The 25,935-nt window shown below is 40.2% G+C and overlaps 2 protein-coding genes across 3 annotated transcripts in view; one reads left to right on the plus strand and one right to left on the minus strand.

Annotated features, from left to right (window-relative positions):
- Positions 1-8,132: 8,132 nt before the first annotated feature.
- Positions 8,133-15,242, minus strand: LOC135205396 (integrator complex subunit 12-like). 2 transcript variants are annotated; one of them, XM_064235891.1, is made up of 8 exons: positions 15,088-15,219; positions 11,908-12,086; positions 11,378-11,494; positions 10,891-11,090; positions 10,561-10,720; positions 9,826-10,018; positions 8,778-8,981; positions 8,133-8,271 (listed from the first exon to the last, which is right to left on the minus strand). In XM_064235891.1, the coding sequence occupies exons 2-7, from the start codon at positions 12,052-12,054 to the stop codon at positions 8,806-8,808; spliced, it is 993 nt and encodes a 330-aa protein (XP_064091961.1). In that variant the 5' UTR covers positions 12,055-12,086; positions 15,088-15,219; the 3' UTR covers positions 8,133-8,271; positions 8,778-8,805. The 2 variants fall into 2 exon arrangements, with proteins under 2 accessions (XP_064091961.1, XP_064091962.1); XM_064235892.1 differs by lacking the exon at positions 8,133-8,271 and having other exon boundaries at positions 8,673-8,981; positions 15,088-15,242.
- A 3,064-nt stretch (positions 15,243-18,306) lies between these two features.
- Positions 18,307-25,935, plus strand: part of LOC135205397 (polymerase delta-interacting protein 2-like) — a 59,876-nt gene continuing 52,247 nt past the window's right edge. The window contains exon 1 of the mRNA XM_064235893.1: positions 18,307-18,557. Coding sequence (XP_064091963.1) covers positions 18,484-18,557 — 74 coding nt within the window. The 5' untranslated portion in view covers positions 18,307-18,483. The remainder of the gene's footprint in view (positions 18,558-25,935) is intronic.

The raw sequence follows: 25,935 nt of genomic DNA on the forward strand, positions 1-25,935 counted from the left end.
TCTCTCTCACACACACACAACACACACACAGATGTTGTCAAATGGAACTCCATAGCCCCTCCATATTTCCTCCCCTGTTACATTTGACAACGTCTCCTTTCACTCACAACACCCACACTAAATAGCCTTCCGCAACACCCACGGATGCTCAGATGCAGGTCCCCTGGATCTCGTTTGAGGGCCCTCATACACACTCTCAGTTACACTGCCATCAACTTCTCCCAGATCACTTCCAGTCAGACTACCATTACTATCTCCCTCACTACCATCCCCCCAAATCCCATTCACTATCTCATCTACCCCTTCTAACTCTTGTCCGAACATCTCTCGTAACTCTGTCACCAAATCACTTACCTCATTTGCACTCCTGCCAAACTCCCGAAGAGACTCATTCATACTGCCAACTACATCCTTACTACCTGATTCCCTTCCTGATAAAACGTCACTAAACCCTGTCAATTCAAACCCACACACGCTATATGTATCATTCCTCCCCTCAAAGTCATCTGTATTACATGCCTTATCCACCATTTTTACCCTAACACTAACCCCTCTGTCATGTAGCTCACGTTTCTCCCTTTCATTCCCTTTCCTTACCCTCTTCCGCTTTCTTCCATACTCAACCAATACTAACTGCCGATCTTCCAGACCCATTTGCTCACTGACACTCGGCTCACATTTATTCACCCTCAACCACTCACTCAACTCATTCTCCTGAACATACTGCCGCACACTAGAGGACCCACCCAACTGAATCTCCTTAACACCTAGTTTCCCGAACTCCCAGCCTGATTCATCCTTTTTCGCCTACACACACTCGCCACGTGACCTTCCATTCCACATTCAACACATTTCGCACGCTGTTCTTTACACATCCTAGCATAATGCCCATTCTTCCCGCAGTTGCCGCAAACTATGTTCATATGGGTACCCCGACATCCACTAGCTATGTGCCCTACATGTCCACACCTATAACATTTAATATCCCTATCTTTCTTGCACTCGCTCACTAAATGCCCCGTTTGCCCACACCCGAAGCACGCTCCTAACGCCCACCGACATTCGTTCTTCCTGTGTCCAGGCATACCACATCTATAACACTGATCTCCTCGCTCACGACTAACTGACCCTACTCTTCCAACACTCGCACTCCTATCTCTTTTAGGGCTAGCTACCCTCACATTACTTGCCCTAACACTCCTATCTACCACTCGCTCTGCCATTCGCCTCGGCCCTTCCAAAACTGCCTCCCGATAGCTTTTAAACTCTGGTACAACCTCAGCTACTTCAGTCCTAACACTAACACTTCTACTCTCTTTCATACACCTATCTAACTCGTAATCCTCTACTATTTCTAAAATGTCGTTCCATGTTAACCTTTCATTCGTCTATTGCATTTTCTCCTTACGTTTAAGATTTATAAACTCATATACACTCTCTGGTACAGTCGCCAACAACTTTCGCACTAACTCCTTACACTCATTTATTCCTTCGTCCCCAAACTTTTTCCTGGCTAATGTTTCTAACCTACAGACATACATTGACAACGACTCCCCAACATTCATTCTTGCCTCTTCAAAATCTTGCTTTCTCCTATATCTAACACTACTCTTTATCCTCTTTCCCTGTTCTACAATCCTAGCTTTTACACTTTCATACGGCACATTTCCTACACTCATCATTACCCCATACATAATCAACAAAAATCCCATCAAAAAGCTACCTAACTCCCTTGCCCAGACTCTCTTGTTATCCCCATACTTAGCCTCACAATACCTCTCATATTCTTTAAAAAAAGTCCCCTATGTCCCTACTACCATATTCCTCGTATTGTGCACATCGGGGTACCTCTCTCATATACACAGCCTTTCGTACTTCTTGCTCACTCTCACTCTAACTTTCGCTACTTCCATTCTGACCTTTCTTTCCCTCTTCCGAATACAGTGAATCCACTTCCATACTCACGTCCATACCCCTAACTACGCTCTTCTTACCCTTCTTCTTTCTACTTACCTGTTTCCACTCACCGCTATCCAAATCACTCTCAGCCCTTTCCCCAATGTATTCTGTCCTAGTCTCATCCTGTCCATCACCCTTACTAACCTCCTTTCCCTTAGTCTTCTTCTTTTCCTCAGCCACTTTCTTATTCTTGTCCTCAGGTTTATCGTTATCCCGTGTCTTCCCTTCTTTCCCTTACCTATCACAACCAAATCACCTTCGTTACTCGTACTCTCATCCACTCGCTCTTTCGCTTCCTTTACCACTCCTGGCCATGGGGGCCTACCTCCTACAGCTCCCTCTCCCATGAATCCCTTCATCATTTCCTGCATCATCTCTTGCACTGCATTCATCATTACCCTGAATTTTTCGTCCATTTTCTCAACCATTCTCTCTTCCGCTCCTTTCCCCTCTTCTTTCATTTCCACTTTCGCACTCCTTAGCATTCCTCTCATTTCCTCTAACTCGCTCTTCAGCTCCTCACACTCTACCCTCAACCTCTCATTCTCCACTTCCAACCTTCCCTTAGCTTCCCTCGCCAACCTCAGCTCCTCCTTCAGCCTCTCTATCTCTTTCAACCCTTCCATCCTCACTTTCTCTACCAATCATACAACTCACTACCCCAATTGCCCTGCAGCTTACGTACCAACATTCCCTGTTCGGGCGCCAAAAAATAATGTGGCGGGATCACAAGCTGAAAAACAAGCTGGCAAAATCCCCCCCCCCCCACATTAACCTAATCACTCCAGCTGCCAAAATCCACCCTCAGTCACACTTTCTTCTTTACACAACAAATACATGCAGGACAATTGACCTACACCTATACAAAAACAAAACAAAAACACACATGTACTTACCAACTCCAGATATTCCAGGGCTATCCTGTGCTGTCCACTGGTCGAGGTCAAGAGATACCAACAACAACAACCAAGAACCACAACAACACAACAACCAAGGACTACAACCAACAATTCAACAACACAGCAAACAACCAAGGAACACAACCACAACCTCACACATAACAACAAAACTCAGCAACACAATAAACCACAAACAAAGACCACTGCACAACCAACCACCAACACAAATAAAGGCAACACGCCCCCACCAACTACAGTCAGAAATAAATCACACCAAACAAAGGACAACAGCACAGGCACAACAACTCTAACCAAACAACACCAACTTAACAACAAACAAAAACAAATCAACAAAACACAACTCAAACAAATCTCAATGCCTTCACCAGACTGCTAACACTACTATCTCTCACAGCTTCTGACTAAAGACTGCCCGAAAAACTCACTAAAAACACAGAACTCTGATCTCTACCAGCAGACAACCCAGCCAGAACTCACTAACAGCCAATACAGTCGTTAACTTCCTTCCATACAGCAATTACAACCCCCCCCACTCTCTCTCTCAGACGTTGTCAAATGGAACTCCATAGCTCCTCCATAACCCCCCCTTTTACAAGTAATATTTTAAGGTATGACTTTCAAAATTCACAAATGCACAGTAACTTTGTATTTAGTAATGGACTGCTGCATTCAGATGGCCTCTGCAGTTAAAGAACAAATGTAGATATTCTTGCTTTAGAATGGAACTACACCATTTACTTTATTGGAAATATAGATATTAGAAAATTATATTATATATATATCATATATATATATATATATATATATATATAGATATATATATATATATATATATATATATATATTTATATATAGATAGATATATATATATATATATATATATATATATATATATAGGGCAGTCCCATCCCCGGGTTTACGACGGGTCCGGCTTACGACGTTCCGAGGTTACGACGCTTTTTCTTAAATATTAATTGAAAAATCCGCCCTGGGTTACGACGCTTGTTCCGAGGTTACGACGCTGACGCTTCCAACGCTCTGAGTTTACGATGCTTTTAAAAAACACATATTATGATGATAAGAATCCTTTATAGTTTAGCACAGTTTCTCTCTCTCTCTCTCTCTCTCTATCTCTCTCTCTCTCTTTGTATTTTCCAAGAAAATAATCACTATAAATTTTCTCTCTCTCTCTCTCTCTCTCTCTATACTACAAAGATGTATGTTTTTTAGTATGATAAAATAAATAATTACTATTTTCAAATATTAATATTCATTATCAGCAATAATATAAATTCATTAAAGAAAAAACCCATAGTGAATTAGTAAGATTTTAGCTATATTTAAAAATTATCGAAGAATGAAGGAAATCCCAGTCTTTTCTGTAACCTTTCCAGGTACTAAAACAGTCAGATATATATCATGTTCTGTGACAGCCAAAAGGGGGAAGAGCTGGGGAGAGTTGTGGGGAGAGCTGCGGTGTTGCAATCAGTGGTTGGCTGACATTTCCCCCCCCCCCCCCTCTCTTCTCTTCTCTCTCTTCTCTCCTCTTTCTCTCATTTACTGAGACTCGAGATTTTTTATGTACTTGTACTATTTGTTTTATTACTTTCAAATAATAATAATAATAATAATAATAATAACTGTAATTACAAAATTCATATGTGATAGTATTTTAAAGAAATACAATACGTACTAATCTATCCATGTCACTTTTAATTAAGGTTAACTCTCTCTCTCTCTCTTTTGCCACACAAGGTAATAATGAGTCATAGTGGTAACGCCCTCCCTCTCTTTCGCTGGAAGCGTTAGAAACAAAGAGAGATAAACACTCTCTCTTTTACCGAAATGCCAAAGAAATATGGTACTGGTATATGTAAAATGTTTATTGATAATTTCAGTTATTTAATTTAATAATAATAATAATAATAATAATAATAATAATAATAATAATAATAATAAAACTAATTACAAAATTCATAATGGTCGTATTTTAGAGATGAAAATGACCTTTCCATTTCACTTGTAAGGATAATTCCTCTTTCTTACTGAGATGAGAGAATTTTTATGGTAGATGCACGTGTTTATTATATTTTCAATAATAATAATAATAATATAATAATAATAATAATAATAATAAAATAATAATAATAATAGAAATAGTAATAATACGATAAATAATTTCAAAAGAAAATTCTTCCCTTTGTCTTTTTCCGTATCAATATCCCCACCTCAACTCGAGTGACACTCAAGCTTAACAATGCCATACAATGGTCAAACGAATTTAATGGTTTTATGTAATCTCTCTCTCTCTTACTGAGATGAGATCATTTTCATGGACGTGTATGTAATAAGTTTATCATTAATATTTTCCAATAATAATACAAGTACAAAATTCATATCTGAGTATTTTAAATACAATAATCATTCCATTTCTCTCTTTTAAACAACTCTCTCTCTCTCTCTCCACAAGATACTTGTCATACATTTGGTGTTTCTATTTCTTCCTTTTATCTCTCTCGCTCTCAGCAAAAGAATTGATAGACAGACAAACATAATTGCACAGTCCTCTCTTTCTCTCTTCTCTGGAGAAATATATGTATTTATGGGAGGGGGAAAAGTTGCCTACAGACATCATTTCAATCTATTGAAACCTAAGGAGTTATTTGTTTCCTCTCTTCTCTCTCCCTTCTTCTCCTCTCTCCTCTCTCTCTTGTATTTTAATGAAAATATACAGTAATTTGTGAATACACAGTGTTGCACATGAAAAAAGTAAATTAGTGATAATTTTAGAGATACGGCCCTAAGAAAAAATTACAAATTAGTAGTGAAATTTTCCCTGTGGACATGTTTTCAAGAACGTCGTTCCGGCTTACGACGATTTTCGGGTTACGACGCGTCTTAAGAACGGAACCCCCGTCGTAACCCGGGGACCGCCTGTATATATCTATCTATTATATACATATATCTATATTATATATAATATATAATAAATATATATAATATATCTATCTATCTATATATATATATATATTATATACAAATATATATAGTATATATATATATAATATATATATATATATAATATATATATATATATATATTATAGATATATATAATATATATATATATTATATATATACGTATATTTTTTCATCATCTTTCTCTGCGGCATGCTTCCCTGACAGTGATAAATCATAGAGATCATAAGATATTTCATTTTTACAAAACTTCTCAGGCAAAAATATACAGGTACGGGTTCTGTGGAGAAAGCGTTGTTTACTCATGGCAAGCAACGTAAGGCAGGAAAGTCCAGAGAGTGGCAGAGGTGATCTTAGAAGTATATGTGGATTTCAGTTAATAATGCATCAACATTTCTACATTTGGAAGGTTGTGGTCACAATGGAGGTGAATCCAAGTGGATCAAGGGTGATACGCTACAGAACTCTGTTCAGTGCTTCACAGAGCGTCCCTTGCTGTGAAAAGACCACTGCTGCCCTCTAGACTTACCCCCTTCCTGAGAGGCTGGCACACCAGCTTGTCCTGATGAGTATTCTTGGAATCGTGTACATGAACAATCAGATCTTGCTGCATCAGTCATTGAACCCTGAGCCATGGCTGACTCATTAACAAAACTGAGCATGTTCCTATCTGTGATCAACCTTCCCACAGACCTTCCTATAACCAGTTGAAGCAGAACTAGTAGAGGCTATGGTGATCACTCATAATTGATATCATGCACATGTACGTCTGGAGTCCTGGACAGAACAGGATCACCCTGAGAGTTGGCAGATTATGTGCACATGATAGCCAAGCTACCCAGCAGCTACCTGCATGGCTGAGCCATCCTCCACCACGTAGCTTGGCTGAGGCATGAGCCAAAGAAGAGCCCAGTCCTTGTGTCTTGAAAGGAACAGGAAGACTCTGGGCCACAAACATGCTTGGAGAACATGGTGTCAGTCCTACCCAAGGCAGATATCTCGCCCACATTTAAGCAAGTACCACCACCAGCCTTTGTGAGAAGAGTTTCAAGACTTCATTTTGTTTTTTCTTATGACAAGAATGAGAAGAATACGAGGAGGAAGAGCATGACGATATGGAGGCAGAGAAAAAAGATAAATATCTGCATTTCTTCAACTAATACCCACTGTGAGTTTACTTTAGACATTTTATGTCAAGGATAATTTTTGAAAGCTGATATAAAATATCTTTGGAGTGAGTTTCATTTGGGTTTGTGATCACAAATATTTTAGTAACCTATGCATAAGTAAAGACACTTCACAATTAAGAATTATGAGGTCAGTTTTCCAACATTCTTTTTATAAGGCATGTGTTTGTAGATCATAATTATCCATTCCCACTATGAAATTCAGTTTCATATGGGATTTTTCAAATAATGGAGCTTGACAGCACATTTTTGTGTCATACTTAACCCAAATCATCCACTTCTAGAAAACTGAGCTTTGTACCAATCTTTGCATTTTTTATGAACCCTATGTTCCTGTTTTTAATGGTCTTCATCAGCTATAAAGGGAAGTCCAACGTCTCTTGTAATAATTAAGCTTGATCTGGGCAGCCATATTTGTTGTCTTCACTATAAAAAATAAAAATATTAATACATGTGGCAAAGCATACCCTACAATTAAATCTACTTAACAGGAAAACAATGCATATGAATATACACTGTATAATGTAAAATTGATCAGGTTTCCTTCACAGGAATTAGATACTTTCATAATTTAGTAATTCATATTATCTTATTACAGTTAGCAATACTCTTAGGGTGGCTACACTCCAAATTTTATTTTCTGAGAATAGACTGCACTACAGTAATATACTGCCTCTGTGAAATGCTGTATTATTATGGAAAATTTGTCTAGTTATTTAGTATTACAGAAGTACATATACTTTTCTTTAGACATTTTATGTCAAGGATAACATTTGAAAGCTGACATAACATATCTTTGGAGTGAGTTCCATTTGAGTTTGTGATCACAAGTTTAGTGACTTCTACACTTACATAAAGGCAGTTCACAGTGAAGAATTGAGACCAGTTTTCCACTACACTTAACTAAAGGCAGTTCACAGTGAAGAATTATGAAGCCAGCTTTCAAAGATTTTTTTTTTTATGAGGCATTTGCTTGTAAATCATAATTATCCATCTCCCACTGTAAAATTCAGTTTCACAAGGGATTTTTCAAATAATGAAGCTTGACAGTAAATTTTCGTGTCATACTTAACCTAAATCATCCACTTCTAGAGTACAGAGCCTTGTACCAATCTTTGTATTTTTATCAACCGTATGTTTATTTGTCTTCATCAGCTGTAAAGGGAAGTCCCACATCTCTTGTAATAATCAAGCTTGATCTGGGCAGCCATATTTGATGTGTCTTCACTATAAAAAATAAGAATATTAATACATGTGGCAAAGCATATGCTACACATATTTGCACAAGTTCTTCGTTGGACAAATGGGTTACGTTTTTGCCTACTGATTTGGTAGTCCAAGTTCGCTTCCCCGTTTTGCCAATGCAGAATCAGAGTATATTTCTGATGATTAGAAATTCATTTCTCGATATACTGTGGTTCGGATCCCACAATAAACTGTAGGTCCCATTGCTAAGTAACTAATTGTTTCCTAGTCATGTAAAGATATCTAATCCTTTGGCCCAACCATAGGAGAGCTGTTAATCAGCACGGTGGTCTGGTTAAACTGAGATGTACTTAACATATTTGCATAAATGTGAAAATATTTAGGACTGCTAAACAAGTGATGTAATGATTCAAAACTATAAATGGGTTTGGTAAATTATATTGATGTGCATTATTTACTTTTGACTGCCTACATAATTGTACTAAAGTTACATATCGTATATAAAACCTATAACTGGAAATATTTACTTCATGACTATGTTTCCAGCTTTCTGATTTACATCTTTCGTTTCTCAGCCATTTTTGCTGCAGCCTTCTTCTTCATTAACTGCATTCGTTTCTCTGCTGAAATCATGGAATTAGAAGGAGCTGTTGACTTGCTACAGGAAGAGGAAGACGAAGATGAAAGGGAAGGTTTATTCCCATTGTTACCGCTGTTGCTGTTCCCTGAGCCTGAAAATCAAGAATAAGGTTATGCACACAGTAAATGAAGATTCTTGGCAAAACACATCAGTTGGCCAATAGTTTTGCACTGACAAATGAAATCATCTCATACGAAAAGAAAGAACACAAAATATGCATTGTAAAAGGTAATACTAGAGAGAGCCAGAGGCATGAATAAGACCATGGATGTTTTACGATAAACGACTCAAAAGGAAGTACTAACAAGTAAAACACATTAACATACACCTAGGCTTTTTTCAATAACATTAAAAACAATTTATGAAACAATCTTGGAATGGGCTACATATTCCATACATTCAACTGCCGTGTATTGAATATGCAAAATAAAAACTTCAAGGCCCCTTACCAAATATGCCTCTAGTATATTTAAGAGGTTAAAATCCATACAAGTAGATACCCTGTAATTCTGGAAAGATACTTGTGCTTAAAAAAACCACAATTACAAAAGCAACAAAAATAAATATCTAATACAAGCTGTGAAAGTTTAATTTTCAAAGACAATCGCACACACACACCCTAAAATATCAGAATTTTGCCTAACTCATCACCTCACCCAGTCACTGCAATTTACAATTGGACAAAAATACTTTGAACCACACGTAAAAACAACTTTACAAAGCTCTCCATAGCAGAAAAGTTCTGCATTAGCAATAAGCAGAGATAACAAATATTCTTAAGATAAATATTACTTTAGCAATTCTTAATTATCAATAATGCCCATTCTTTTTTCTTCATAAAGTCTTGCAGAGAACCACATAGGTAAATACTGTAGTTTACCATATATTTACTTACAACAAATCTTGGACCGACTTGTGTATAAAATAGAACTTACCTACGTTCCTTCCTGATGCAGATGAGAGATTAGCAAAAGGTGATGGCCTGGCCATACCTAAACCTTTTGTTGGAGAAGGTGTAGGCCTAGATATGCTCCCTGATTTATTGGTGTTGGAGATACCCGTTATTCCTCCACTTGGGACTCCTCTGCTACTGCCTCCATTACCTCCTGAGGCACTAACAATACTGTTCTGAAATGGAAATACCATAAGACATTATTTTTCCACCAGTACAGTAAATAATACGATTTAAATTCTCCAAAGTTAATGTTTGGCATAATTTCAATGCTGTGGTGCATAATTTCAATGCATAATTTCAATGTCAAATTTCAATGCTGGGTGCGTTTTCACAATGTATAACAGCCCCATGTATATATAAATTACAAATGACTGCAAAAAAGGCTTTAATTATTTAGCAAATAAAATTATAAAGTATTAAGAAAAAGGTCCCCTAATCCCTGAACTTGAATAATATAAACTACCTCTAGTAAATCAATCTATAAATATGGAAACAAAAAAACAACTGTCATTGAAGATTTGTTTGTTTGTTTGTATGGTGCTTTTACATTGCATGGAACCAGTGGTTATTCAGCAATGGGACCAATGGCTTTACGTGACTTTCGAACCACATCAAGAATGAACTTCTATCACCACTGTCATTGAAGATGACAAGTCAGTTACTAGCTGTGTCAACAATTTACAAATATTATGCTAAATCATAGCTGTGCCCTTACCTGTTTCTTTAATGTTTTTGTACATTTATTACAGTACCATGCTAATCGTGGATCAGTCACATCCTGGTCAGTGACAGGAGGCTTATGGCATTCTTGATGATATAAACAGTGGCATTCTTGACACTCTACTAACTGATTGCGGGTACTCTGCTCAAAGCTCCTGGAAATCACACACAAATAATATGCTTAATGTGCACAAATTTAAGAGTAGCATCTTCTGCAATGAATACATTAGGTATACGTACAGTATACTGTTGGAGAAAGCATTCAACACCGTTAGGCTTGACATTAAGTTCACTGATGCTTTTTTTTTTATATTTTTACACTTACTTGCAAACTGTACAGTTAACGCCATCCATTAGTTCCCTCAAATCATTCATTTCTGGGTCAGAGTCACTCTCGTCCGATTTACGACTACGGGAGGAACTTTCCGATTTTAGTGATGGAGTCGGTGATGGAGTGTGAGACTTGAATGTGCTAGGAGAATCCAGGCGAGGTCTTTTGGGCAAGATTATGTCTTCATCTCGCATCTGCAAGAAAAAATTATAAGTGCTTATATTTATATAAAATTATACCCTTGACTACAAGTAAGGAGGTTACTAAGAAGTGTGGTGTCAAGAGGCTGAAAAAAAAAATACTTGAGGTCTGTAGGGCTGAGATGGTTCAAACTTGTGATGAGAAAGGGAGAATCCACAATTAGTAAAAAAAAAAATTGAATATGTAAGTGGCTAAAAAATAATCCGATTACAAAAACTGTCATTAAAAAAATGCCATGTATTACAACAAAGACAAAAAATATTTAAGAAAATATACTCACGCCATGCTTTCTATCCATATCTTTTTTCATTTCCTCCTTTCTAGAAAGAGAAAGAGGTATTGGGCTCCCTGGTTTAGATCTTGGAATTGGAGACTCCCGACGCAGGCTGAAAGGATCCTAAGGACAAGTAGAAAAATGAACACAAGAATAATACCAGAACTGTATGCATGTATTAATCATGAGTGCATGCACTGATGAAACAGTACACCAAAATTAGGGCTGAATCAAACTGAATTTTTTTACTTCCTTCAAAGTTTGTTCTCAAGAAGTTTTCATGATTTAAGGTTACTAGTACTCGTCTTGTTTATCTTCTCTGGGCAAACAAGTAAACTGATCCATCAAGCACCATTGTTCATGTTATGTTTATAACTTGACCACCTCAGCAAGATCAATGCTCTCTACCGGACCTCTTTTGCTGATTAGGAATGAGCAGCAGCTAAAGGCAAAAGCAAAATAATTACACGTATACTGTATTGTATAAGCATATTAACAGCACATAATCACAGAATAATAAAAAAAGTAATTCTTACTTTATTCATAGTTGGGATGGATTTCCCCTGACGCTGCCGCACAGCTTCATCAACAATGGCTTTAAGCTGATTTACAGATTCACGACTACGGGAGTGTAAGAGCCGCAGCCCTCTTCGAAACATCGGATCTAATTCTAGACTGGCCATGTTTGCGGTGTAAAAACTTGTTACATGCACACCTGTAAAAAGACAATTCTCAAGAGAAGGCAATGGTGAAACGTTTATGGAAGCATAGCTATTTTAAACATTATTTATCCCATACAATGCAATATAAAACGGAGTCTTGGTATATTGTCTAAAACAGAGTTATATTGTCAAGGAGTTCTAGAACTCCTTCAACACAGATGACAATCATTGTAGCTACTAGGACATTATCCCTTTTGAAAAAAATTATCGTGTGAGATTACACAACTAAAGTAAGACCATAATACTTTTAATGAGGAATCATTATACTGCTTAAGTCTACAGTGTAGATATCAGGTTCCAGCTTCTTGAAATTGAGCTCAAATACACAAATTTTACCAGGGATGAAAGCAGTCTTTAGAACTCATAAGCCTAGACTAAAGCAGAGACCCCAGCTAATTAAAGTTGAATTGGTATAATGCTTGGTCCAGCCCTACTTATTACTTTCCATACAAGAAATTGTTCTCAAAGATTTTAAACACAGCATATGCTAAGCCTAGGGATAAGAAACTAAATCTAAATTTGGACACAATAATAAAAGTTTTTTTTTACCACAAAATCCAATGTTATCTTGGGTGCAATAATTTGCCATAATCCACCACAACTATAATTATCACATTCTACAAAAATTTCTGCACTAACCTTACTAAAATTCACCGCAAATATGTACACTGTTTTCCAAGATATTTATCTTGGAAGCTTTTACTTACTTGAACTTTTTCTAAGTACAGTACACTTTGTATAAATTTAGATGGTCATGCAAGTGGAGCCTCTGATCAAATTCGTTTTTCTTCTAGTGCATAGTGGACAAAGATAACTAGTGTATTCAGGATATCTGTTGTTGTTCTTTTCACTGGCAAATGCAGTTACTACACGTGGAAAATGCTGGAGCCTGATTGGTTATTTTAGTTTTACTCAATGAATTAAGTTGGATTTTTGAATTTGGGGCTTGCCTGGAAAACTGGCTTCTTTAGGTTAATGGAAAGACAAGACACTTAACTGTACTCTAACAGTAATGTGAAAATCCCTGGGGCAAAATCAAGACATCTCTGTAATTACAGTGTTGGTGATTTTAAAGGTACTTTCCAGGAAGGTTCACACTTTCCAGCATGGAGCTTAAGTTTTAATTGTCAATCACTGACTGAGTAAGTGTTGGGATCATCATAGTATTTAGTGTCTCATCCTTTCCCCAAAATTAAGTGTTGACAGGAGGAGTTTTGTTCTGAGGCCAATGATTAAGCTTTCTCCAATCAAGAGCACACAAGTGGGCCCTGTGTTGTTGTCAAAGCACACGTACTAGGGTTGTCAACATTATTATAAGTGAAAAGTGGTCTGCCTACATCTTCAGGTTACACCCACCAGACTGATAATCTGGATCCTTTTATATAATAAAAACATAGCTAGAATGGCAAAATGGCACAGTAATCATTTCAAGTATTTCTGCCAATATGTAGGGTAAATGACAGAGTAGCAACATAGGGTAAAAAACCGCATGGTACAGGGGTGAACCATGTACGATTAATGTGTACAACCCCCAAAAAAATACATTATAACGCGTCCTGACATCGGAGATGGGCATCAGACACGACTTGTTGTTGGTGAGAAACGTAGCTAAAGACCTCTACTCCAGTGTCAGGACGCGTTATAATGTACTTTTCTTGGGGTTGTACACATTGATCGTACATGGTCCACCCCTGTACCATGCGGTTTTTTACCCTAGCAGCCACCTTCCCGAAAAAGTACTTGAATTCGCTGCCATGAGCATCAGTCAAGAGTTGTGGCACATCCAGGCAGTACACTGTTTTCTCCTAAATTAAGATGTAAAGGCATAATTCAAGCGCTTTTTCAGGAAGTGACTGCATCCCTAAAGAGGTGGATGCTGTGTCACCGCTCAGTCATTTACCCTACCCAAGTTCCTTTTCATTGCCAAATTTCCTGAAAACCAGTTGCTACCTAGGCTACACCATTTATTGTGAAAGTGGGCAGAGCTCCCTACTAGGTAAGGACGCTTCATGGTTATGGAGTACGCTAAACTTCCATGGCTAAACAAGAACAAGTGCTGTAGACCTGGTTAGGTTTGGTTATGTAAGGTAGCTACTAAGCTACCTAGTACATCCCTGTATTTCACTCATTGTGAGTTCTTCCCTACCCAAACACCCTACTTTCCCCAACCTTTATGACCCCCTCCCGGATCCTTTACTAGGTAGGATACTACCTAGTAGGGGCGACCCTGTCTCTCTCTATAGGTAAAACAACTTAATTGCTAGGGTTGCTACCTGTTTGCATAAAAAACGAACGTTGGAAACGTTCAAAGCACATATATTAATATAGGAAAATATTTTCAACTTTCTCTTGCTAGTAGGTACAGTGCAACGTAAAAATGTACCCAATTGTTATTTTAGGTCAATTATAACTGCGGTAAATTGTCGCTCCCGTCGACATTTTTGCTAAAAAGTCCCTGAATTTCTCCAACAAATTTATCAAGACTTTGGTCAAATCACAAGCCAGGATTTAAAAGATCAGCCTTAAATAAACGTATTTTTCACAGCTTCATAAATTTAACAACGTACGCTGATGCATTCATTTAAACATGGACAATTTTACGGTTTATTTCGGCGTCACTGGACGGAATAAGATTAGGCTAGTAAATGTCCATACTGGATAAAAGGTTGGTAAAATCACAAATCAGGATTTAAAAGACCCGCCTTGGTAAATAAACGTATTTTTTTCACAGCTTCATAAATTGAATAACGGACGTTCATACATTCATTTAAATATGGACAATTTTACGGTTTATTTCTACGTCAATGGAAGTAATAATAAGATAAAATGTCCACATTGGACAAAAGGTAAACACACCCTGCAAAATGACTTTAGGCTCGTTTCCCACACACTCTTATCAAGAAGAGCGGTGGCGACATTGTAAACAACGTCAATTAGAGAGGGTTAAGGGGATTTAACCTACAAAATCAAACGCTTTATGACACAGACACTTACTCTCGACGCTTCTTATTAGGGGCGAGCACCGCTTTCGTGCCAAAAGGCAGCAGGAAGACTCATTAAAGGGAGACCTTCGGAGGGAGTGTATTGCAGTCTGCAGACGCGTCCAATGTCTCCCGTTCACTACGGAACTCGTCTTCAGTGCCTTGACGTCCTACGAGCAAAGCTTAGAGAATGTTCATCATCGGAGTACATGAATTCAAGAGTTAACTAATAGAGATGAATTGAAATAAACATTTTGAAGTAACGTAAAGTAAAGTTAAACTAAGCAATGAATAAAGTAAACAATTAAGGGAAAAAAGCTTTGCAACTCATAAACAGTATGGTGTCTCGCAACTGTGTTTGTGGCGTGAGCGCTTAGGAACCAGGAACTGAAAAAATAACTTAAAAACACAGTACTACAACTTAAAAGCTTATTATTTGCGTTTCCCAATCAACTAGATTCGAGTTAACAGCGTTAAGGATGTTATTAAAGTTGGTTTGCAATGCGCATAAGGAGCGTAACTTCGTAAGTGACTATTTCGTCACAAATTGTTCCCGGCAAAGATGGATGATCGTGGATCTAGGGTTATATCGAAGGGTTTCAAGTCAGGCATCTGCACTCATCCAGCTAATGTTGAATCAAGGATGAATCCCTCGTGCAGAAAACTTCCACGTAATCTGTGACCCCATGACCTCCACACGAGTCTTAAAAGTAGAGCATCAATCATATATGCAACGCACGTACGCACTATACATCACCGCCTTTATCTAGAACACAACCTCGAACTGCCTTGATATTGCATGAGATAAATGGTTGAGAATTTTTAAAGATGTATAGATAAAAGGTGGTTGCTCTCTTTCTCACTTAACTCTATTTTTTTTTCTCAGCTTCTTAGTGCTCATATAAGTATCCATTTACCCTTATCCATAAAATGAAAGAACAGACTGATGTGTTAAGGGTTTAGTCGTAGTGAATGCATATAGGCCTAAGTATGTAGAGTGTGAAAGGTGAGGTACGAAGAGATAAGGAAAATGTATTATTGAACAGGAGTCAATACGAAAGGGGAAAGAAGCAATAAATTAAATGGCTGTATTCAGGTTATAAATTAAATTTCAGAGAAGAATGAAAGCAGATGCGGCTTAAAGAAAATTTTATTTCAGTTGGAAATAAAACACTACAGATTAGAGATTGATTAATGATAGATATGTTGATAGACTAGCTATTACCATAATAGCATAATGACTTTGATGTTGCTAAAATAGTGGCCTCCTTTCACGCCTTTCTTCATATATCGAGATAGGGTAGGTCAGGGAAGAGTTGGACCCCCCCCCCTTTTTTTTTAGCAATATTTGTTCTCAGCTTAAAGCTCTAAAGAGAACTCCGATAACTTGTTTTGAATATATCGTAGTTAACTTTAAATGATAAGATTAGAGAATCTGATTTATTGTAAGAGTATAGCCTGCCTTGGCCGAAGGTTAATATTTTTTTTTATATAAAATAATTCCTCTGACTTCTTGAAAAGGCTTATATATTAGAGACTAAAGTTTATGCCCGTGAGGACTCGAACACGTTACTCGCAGATGCATAACGCAGTAGTATTTAGTGAATTATTGCAGTCATATCAACTGGTTACTAATATTGGTTGTAAAACAACATCGAAATGGCACGAGCTTTTGTCTTTTTAAAGTGACAGTGAATAATATATCATACATGAGTGTTGAGAAATGTAGGCGTTTCCAAAAGTAAATTATGATTTAGACATTCCTGTCAATCATGGAAACATAGCTTTATTAAGACTAGGTTGTGTTAATTGTCTTACGGGTGTATATACCCCGGCGAATAAGATGTAAAACAGCCAAGGACAGATCAGCATGTTCACTGAGGAGGAAAATAAGAGCAAGGAGGTAAAGAGGCAATTATTAAAATCTGAAAGAAGAAGAGTTAATTGATGAAAAGGAGGCAAAGCGAATATTATATATAACCAGAACATCCGAGAAATGACAATGGGCATTGATAACATTAATAAAATATGTCGACTTCTTGATGTTTTAATTAGCAATGTTAAGGAAATAATTATAGGCTCCCTGATAGTTTTCTCTGAAATTTATAGAGAATGAAAAATTAAAATAAGGTCCATTTGATTATCAAAACAAGTTTCCATAGGCCAGTCCGAATCTGACATTCGTGTCCAAAATGATTGAGTATGCGACTTTTGAACGATTAATCGTTCACGAGGAAAGGATAAATGCTTCGCTGGATAGTCAGTCAGCTTTCCGTTGTATGGGAATCATGGGTAAAGTTATAGGTATGTGGTGTCTTGGTCACACTCGATTTAAGCATTTCAAGGACTACTGACAAAGTCATATTTATCTCATGGAACAGTAATAAGAAAGTATATAGGTCAAACCATACTTTGTATATTCGACTGGATTATCAAATATACTAAAGAAAAAAAAAACATGGGCTGAAACGTAAGCAACGGGGAGAATACAAATCAAGAAACTACTCAGTGAATTAATGTTCTCATTTCTAATTGGGATATTTTTGTGGTCCCACTCCACTGAATGCGCTATTTCATTTGTCCTGTTCACAATCATAGGTGCAGTACTTAATTATCACATTCACACTGCCATAATACCCAGTAAAGGTGTTCTTTTCATCGACAAACTTAGTTGTCTTCGTGTATAAATTAAACGGGAACTTACTGTATTATCTTAGGACAAAAAATTTGAAGCCTCTCAAATTGACATTTGGCTTATAACGTGAAACCATAGAGCTTTAATTGTGTATACGTCTTTACTTGGGCGCATATGCACAGGCTTCCTTTGAAATACTTTTGACACAGTCAAGAAAAACTGATACCACATATCCACTTCCGTCCTTCGTTGACAACAGACCCACATACAGCGTCAAGGCCGAATGCTATTTAAAACTGAATGATTGACCTTAATTACTTACTGTTGAATTATGAAAAAATTACTTTGGAAAATACACCACAGTAAGTCAGTCAGTTGAAAACAGGAAAAAAGTTCACTGTAATTCTTTTAAATATTATTAGCTAGCTTTAATTCTGGTTTTGTCCGGCACATCACTATTAGTATACTTCGTAGTAGGAAACTCGTTTTCTTAACATTGGATCTGTTATCTAGATAGTATTTTAGATCTGCGGCAATTTTTATGTTTACGTCCTGTTATTGTTTTCAAATGAGTATATATTCTCACGTCTTAGCGTTGCAGATAATTAAACTCTTGCCTTTAAATTCTGTGATGTCTATCAAATATTAAATATTAATCACTTAAAGTTCATTAATCGGAGACGTATAATTACCGGAAACGTTAGAGTGGTGTTGGGAAGGATCTCGCTTGGCTATTATTAGCAGGTCACTCTGTGCATTCGGCAACATTTATTCATGATGATCAACAAGGCACTCTGTTTTACCAAGCTTTCTCGGATAACTGTAGTGCCAATAGCGAATTATTCCAGGTGAGGGGTTAAGAGATATTGGATTTTTGAAGTTTTTATTTAATTTTTCATTTTTATTAAAGCTAATTTCGAGTTTGGACTTCGGCTCTTTACCGTAGATTTACTTACCTACCTATTCAAGTAGCTGTCATGGCCCTCCTAGTACTAGGTACCTACTACTCATACGAGAATGCTATTAAAGTAAACAACCGCATGGACTGGCTCAACACACCGACGGTCACGGCATGCCACCCTCCGAAAAAGTACTTAGCCCATAACGCGTCCTGACACCGGAGATCGGCATCAGTCACGACTTCTTCTTGGTGAGACACGGAGCTAAAGACCTCTACTCTCCTTTCGAAGTAAAGTAGGCTATTTTCTCCAAAGTTAGAAATTAAGGCCAAATTTAAGGCTTAAAACATTGGGTAGTGAAAAGGGTGGCCAACGCAGTGCAAATCTCACCAAAACGCTTTCGAAATTTTTACTTACGCTTACCTAAATATTTTAGAAGATTGATGCCATCTCGATGTTTGCGGGGTCGCTTGTGTCAACAAACTTCCCATTTCCTGTGATAAATCCGCACACCACTTGAACTCCAAAGTTAGAAATTAGGCTAAGGCCAAATTTTAAGATTTAAACAGAGGGTAGTGAAAAGGGTGTACACGGCAGTCCAAATCTCACCAAAACGCGTTCAACATTTTTACTTACAACTCAAAATATTTAGAAGATTGACGCCATCTCGATGTTTACGGAGTCGCTTGTGTCAATAAACTTCCCATTTCCTGTGATAAATCCGCACACCACTTGCACCCACAGACACTGGGGCACTTTCATCACAACAATCGGAACACAGAAACTTACCAGCTTGTTTTTTTAATAACTGTATGCCAGAAATAAATGTAACCTTTAATGTTTGCATGCTAAGAATGGCAAAATCATCGTTGCCACATTAGTGGAGCTTCACACATAGGGTAAAAAACCGCATGGTACAGGGGTGAACCATGTACGATCAATGTGTACAACCCCAAAAAAAGTACATTATAACGCGTCCTGACATTGGAGATGGGCATCAGACGCGGCTTGTTGTTGGTGAGAAACGGAGCTAAAGACCTCTACTCCGGTGTCAGGACGCGTTATAATGTACTTTTCTTGGGGTTGTACACATTGATCGTAAATGGTCCACCCCTGTACCATGCGGTTTTTTACCCTATGCCAATGCATTATCTTAAATTGTTTCCATGAATTGAGCGCCTCAGTGGCGTGGTTGGTTTGGTGTTTGCTTCTCACCTCGGTGGTTGCTGGTTCGATTCTCGGCCATTCCATTGAGGAGTGAGAGATGCGTATTTCTGGTGATAGAATTTCACTCTCGATGTGGTTCGGTAGTCACATAAAGCTGTTGATCCCATTGCTGAATAACCACTGGTTCTATGCAACGTAAAAACACCATACAAACAAACTCTTTAAATCTTAAAATAGGCTATGCCCTTAATTTCTAACTTTGAAGAAAATACTTAGTTCGAAAGGAGAGTAGAGGTCTTGAGCTCCTGCTATCACCACCAACAACTCATGACTGATGACCATCTGCGGTGTCAGGACGTGTTAAAGTACTTTTTCGGAGGGTGGCCAAAAACGCGGTAGTCAGTGAGTTGGCCAGTCCAGTCGGTTGTTTACCCTAATTTAAGATTAAACAGAGGTTGATGAAAGTCTAGCCATGCGCAGTGCAAATTTACGTCCATGACATTTTCAAAATTTTCTACTTAAAACACCTCACGTGTAGAAGATTGACACCATCTTGATGTTTGCAGAGTCATGTGTGTCAATAAACTTTAAATTTCATATGCTAAATCTGCACACCACTTGTACCCATAAACGCTGGGACACTTTCTTCACAACAATCTTAAAAGATGACTCGCCCTCTAGTCCAAGGAAACTTGCAATTTTTCGGGAAGAAAGAAGAAGAGTGCGCTGGATAATTTTGAAATAAATAGTTAAACATGAGTGTAGGGTTATGAATTACATAAATTTATCACGTATTCATGATAATTAATTTGAAAATATTCATCGTTGAAATAGTAACTAGACTCAAATATCAACGGTTTTGCTGTTAGCAGTAGCTACGGTGTTGTTCGCACTCTCTTATTTTTTATCAGTGTTGCCAATTGGTATGTGTTTACCCCCCAAACTGGTTATAAGACTTACACAAAACCGTGGAAATAAGTGAAGTTAGTGTATCTATTCATAGTACACATACATATTAGAGCAATTTTATCATTATTGCATTACTATGACAACTAGAGTTCATGGAAACAGTTTGTAAATGCATCAGCGTATGTGTGAAGCTCCACTAAATTGGCAACAATGAAATTTTGCCATTCCTAGCATGCAGACATTAAAGGTTACATTTATTTCAGGCATAAGTACAATTATTAAAAATAAAAATGTCAAAATAGTACTAATATAGACTTGAATCAATGAAAATTGCTATAAAAAAATACAAAGTTTTTGTCATAAACAATTCACTTATCTGTCATCTGCTTGCCCATGCTTTTAGCAGCCAGATGTATATAAAGGGTGTCCATAAAACCCCAATACCATTACAATTACAAGTATTTATTGCTTACAAACCATATAACATAGAGTAATGCAGTTTTTGAAGAATGTTCTACCTTCAAGTTTACATTCAAAGCACTTCATTCTACTAAAAACTGCATTACTCTGTTATATGGTTTCTGAGCAATAAATACTTGTAATGGTCTACTGGACCTTTTTGGACACCCTGTACATTAAGACAAAAATTGTTCCTGCCATGGCTTCGCTGTCAACACTCTCAACATATTTAAAGTGCAATTTGTTGTGAATTAACCCTCTTACGCCGAAGCCCTAAAAATCAAAATCTCTCCAGTATGCCGGCGCCGGTTTGGAGTGAGCGTGGAAGCGGAAAAAAATAATTTTTCAAAAAATAAAAAACACAGCGCGCTTAGTTTTTGAAGATTAAGAGTTCATTTTTGGCTCATTTTTTTTCCATTGCCTGAAGTTTAGTATGCAATCATCAGAAATGAAAAAATAATGTCATTATCATATGTAAATAATGCGATATATGGTAGCGAAAAAAAAAAAATTCATAGATAATTGTATTCAAATCACGCTGTGCAAAAAAACGGTCAAAGCTAACGAGTTACTTTTTTCCCGTTGTATTGTACACTAAATTGCAATCCTTTGATATATAATATATAGTAAAACAATAAAATCAACACCGGAAAAATATTATCACAAAATGATGTACGAATTCGTAACGCGCGGACGTAAAAAAATGTTATTGTTCCGATACGTAATACAAAAACCCTCGGTCCTTTTAAAAACAATAGGAAGTAGCTAAGCGGCAGCTGGAACGGTCGTAAGCTTCGAACAGGGGGGGGGAGAACGGTAGTTAACTGCTTGTCCGATCGTCGCGCGCCGCGCGACTGTGGAGGTAAACAAATCACTTTTGCTTTCGGCCGCGGGAGTGAAGGACGTGTTCGTCATCGCTCTCTGCCCGCTTCATCGTCGTTAGGCTTTGTTTATATTGTGTTTTCTACTAATGGGTGGTTTGACTTGAAAATGAAACTGTAAGTACACTGTTTCATTTTCATTACTTAATTATGAATCAACATGGAGCTATCGCCGTAGAGACGGCGATTTCCGCTCTTTTCATGAATTGAACCCTTGAATTATGTCTCGGTGCCGAGGGCGGGCGCGCTCGCGCCGAGTCATGTATTTGGGCGAAAGGGTGTAATTGAAAAATGTAAGTACTTTTTTCATTATATTTTTGCCCTGTGCGTTCGTTACGAGAGTGTGATTGCGCTCGGCACGAACTTTTAATTTTGATAATATAATGCAATGAAAGTGGATTCGCAATTGCAATATTCTTTTCATTTTCATTTATGATTGCATGAATTTAATCTGGATCAATTTTCGTTCTCACCCGGGAATTGATCCTTACGATTTTTTATGTGAAATGAAATCGCAAGTGCAGTATTCTGTTCATTTCATATATATTTTATGATAGCATCATATTATTGGATCAGTTTCCGTTCTTACCGGGAATTGATCTTTTCTCCTTTAAGTTCTATGAAGTGAATCGCAAGGGCAGTATTCTGTTTCATATTCATATTACTTTTCACTGCTGTGCGGGGGTGGGGGAGGGTGGGGGAAGCGAAGGTCTGCCAGGAAGTTGGTATCCGATTCTTCGTCTTCCTTCCTGCCCCCGCTCAGCTTCTTCATTGTATTTTGTATTTGGGGTCTTCCTTGCGTTCGGGGTGGGGCATGTCTTCCCCCCGTGCGTGAGGGAACCCCTCTTACTAATCTATCTATGTTACCGCAGGTGCTACATCCGTGGGAGACGACCTTGGATGTAGATGTAAAGCCATCAGCGAGGACGACCTGGGACAGGTGTGGGAGTCGCTGGGACTGCAGGGGTTGATTCAGCGGTTGGCGGGGTCGGCAGTGGTCACTCATGATACGGTAACCACTACAACAACCACAATCTCGACACCAGCATATGAGATGTCACCGCACCTGGTGTACACACACATGTCATGTCGGTAACACCCACGGCTGCAATCCAGAAACAATTCCTGCCGTGCCAATCAGGACGGTGCCACCGCCACCTGGGTTCTTTGTATTGCCGACCCCGGACTGCCGCTGCCCAAAGAGTACCCCCCTGGACCTGCCGCCAGTGCCGAGGATGACGGTAGCTGCCGACAGGACGCCTGTCTCTCCTGTGGTACCTGCCGTGCCTGCCGTACCTGTTGCGGTCCCAGCCGCTCATTCCCTTTCAGATCAGGTGCCTGCTGCTGATTCACTTTCAGATGTTCCTGCTGTTCCTGGACCTGTTCCTGTTGTTCCTGCTGTTGGTGATGCTGTCCCAGTCTCAGGTCTTTCCGGACAGGTGCAGTCGGGCCCTGTTGCTTCGGCAACTGCCCCGGCTCCCTCCTGGATGGAAGACCTGACGTCTGTCCTGCGGAGCCTGGCGAAGAAGAAGAGGAAGAGGAAGAAGGTGTCGTCGTCGTCTTCGTCGTCTTCTTCGTCGTCCGCTGCCTCTCCTTCCCCTTCGACTTCTAAGGCCAAACAGCCGAAGAAGAAGAAGGTTGCCTCCTTCCCCCTAAGAAGACTCCTTCGGGATCTTCTAAGGGCCCGGCTCGCTCAGGCGAGCTGGGGAGCTCTTCTGCTGGTCCTCCTGTTCCTTCGGGAACGGGGCCCGTCGCTTCTTCTGCAAAGAAGAAGTCGACGGGGACCAGAGGGCACCAGCCTCGGCTGGTGCGTCCTCACCTGGTGCTAGCGGGTCTGCCGCTAAACCAGGTTCCGTCTCGGCCGCTTCTCGTTCGCGAGAAGCACCGAGTGGACGCTCTTCCAAGAAGACCGTCCAGCCAAAGTTTTGACGCCCGAGCTCGCTCGCCGTCAAGACAGCGGCGCGGAGCAGAAGACTGGCGAGAGTCGTGCACACGACTCTCGCCAGGCCAGTGGACGCTCTCGCAGCGATCAACTGGCTGCTCGGGCTAACGTGACGGTCGCTGATCAGCCACGGGTTGAGGCGAGGAAGGAGTCCCCGCGGCCGCCGGTACCAGCCACGGCTGGTACCAGCGACTCGACGCGCCGAGAGGTACGCTGCCGGTCTCGACGCGACACAGAGCCTAGCAGGTCACCCGTCCGCCGCTCCCGATGGGGACCGGGACGGAGACGGTGAACCAGCGGCAGCTCGCCTGACGACTAGAGATCGGTCTCGACGTTCTCAGCCGAGCCAATCGCCCCAGGCGGAGCGGTAAGGCTAGGCCTGCTGCTCGACCGTCACCAGCGGGTTTGACGATCAGCAGCATCCCTCCACGCACGCTGGTCCTGCCAGCGAGCGAGGGGGGAGCGTCAGGTCTGCCTCTCCCGTAACGGGTTGAGGCGAGGAAGGGGTCCCCGCGGCCGTCGGTACCAGCGGCTCGACGCGCCGAGAGGACGCTCGCCGGTCTCACCGTGACAGCGAGCCTAGCAGGTCACCTGACGCCGCTCCCATCGGGACCGGGCGGAGACGGTAACCAGCAACAGCTCGCTTGACGCTAGAGATCAGCGTCGACGTTCTCAGCCAAGCCTCTCGCCTCAGGCGAGCGGCAAGGCTAGGCATGCTGCTCGATCGCCACCGCGGGTGTTTGACGATCAGCAAACAGCCCTCCAAGCACGCTGGTCCTGCCAGCGAGCTAGGGGGGAGCGTCAGGTCTGCCTCTCCTGTACCTTCAACCTCCTCGGGCTACGCCGGGAGGAGCGAGGTACCTATGCGTGATCGCGAGAGGTGCGCCGCTCGCCGACCCCGCTATGACGCCGTATGGACCAGGCACGGTTTCTAGGACCGACCAGGACATACGCGCAATTAGCTGGAGGCGACCGTCAGGGGTCTTGCCGCTCTTCCTCCTTCTGAAGGAGGATTATCTAGGATCTGTTCTTGTTGGAGGGTACTGGACGGTCCTACTCCGCAAGACGCGGTTACTCCCGAGATACAGAGGAATTTGCAGAAGTCATTAAGCTGATTCGTCAGCATAATGACCCTGCGGAAGGATTGCCGCTCCACCAGCAAGAGCCCACGTCTCTGCTCGAGTCGTTTTGGGGCCCGGAGAGGGAACCCAAACCGACGGTGGGTCTGCCGCGATCGGAGCTTGCCGATTCTGTCTCGAACCGGTGTCTCGTCTCCGGACAAGAAGGCTCTCTCAGTTCTGGCCGGTCGATCAAAGCTACTTCCACCTCCTCTTACTGCGACAGCGGCGTTTTCTACGTGTCTTCGGACACCGTATTTAAATACTCCTTCGGTCCTCCTGAGAGGTTTCGACCTCGACGAGGACTGGAATGAGTCGGAGGACGGTATCGGCTCTCTCCTGTCAGGTGTCGATCAGCCCCACCCAGACGACGTTCACAGTGGCGGCAGACCCTTACCTACAGTGAGAGTTCGTAACCCACTCCGCGGGGAAAACGTTTTCTCCTGACGATACGTTTTCCCCAGACTCTGAGAGGCCATCGCCGCAAGGCGATGGCTGCTCCTACTCTTCTCCAACTGCTAGTTCCACTGGGAAGGCGAGCGAGTATCCAATTCCTTCCCCATTCCTCCTCTCCTTACGGCTACGAGGGAAAGGGGAAGGATCCTACAGAGATTTCTTTGTAGGGATCCCAGTTCGGGACTGCGCTACCGGGGGGACCTTCGGGTCTACCTGACGTAAGCCCCGGTCGTTGATGGAGGAATCCTGCTCCATTCTCGATTTCTACGGGAATCGAGAGGACACCAGCCGATATCGTTTGACGAATTCGGTGGGGGTTTCGCAGACTGCTTAGAATTCTACGGAATTTCTAGCGCATTCAGAGTGTTTCGAGTTTTTTTACGATCTTCAAACAC

This window comes from Macrobrachium nipponense, chromosome 24 (genome assembly GCF_015104395.2).
Source record: "Macrobrachium nipponense isolate FS-2020 chromosome 24, ASM1510439v2, whole genome shotgun sequence".
Lineage (NCBI taxonomy): Eukaryota > Metazoa > Arthropoda > Malacostraca > Decapoda > Palaemonidae > Macrobrachium > Macrobrachium nipponense.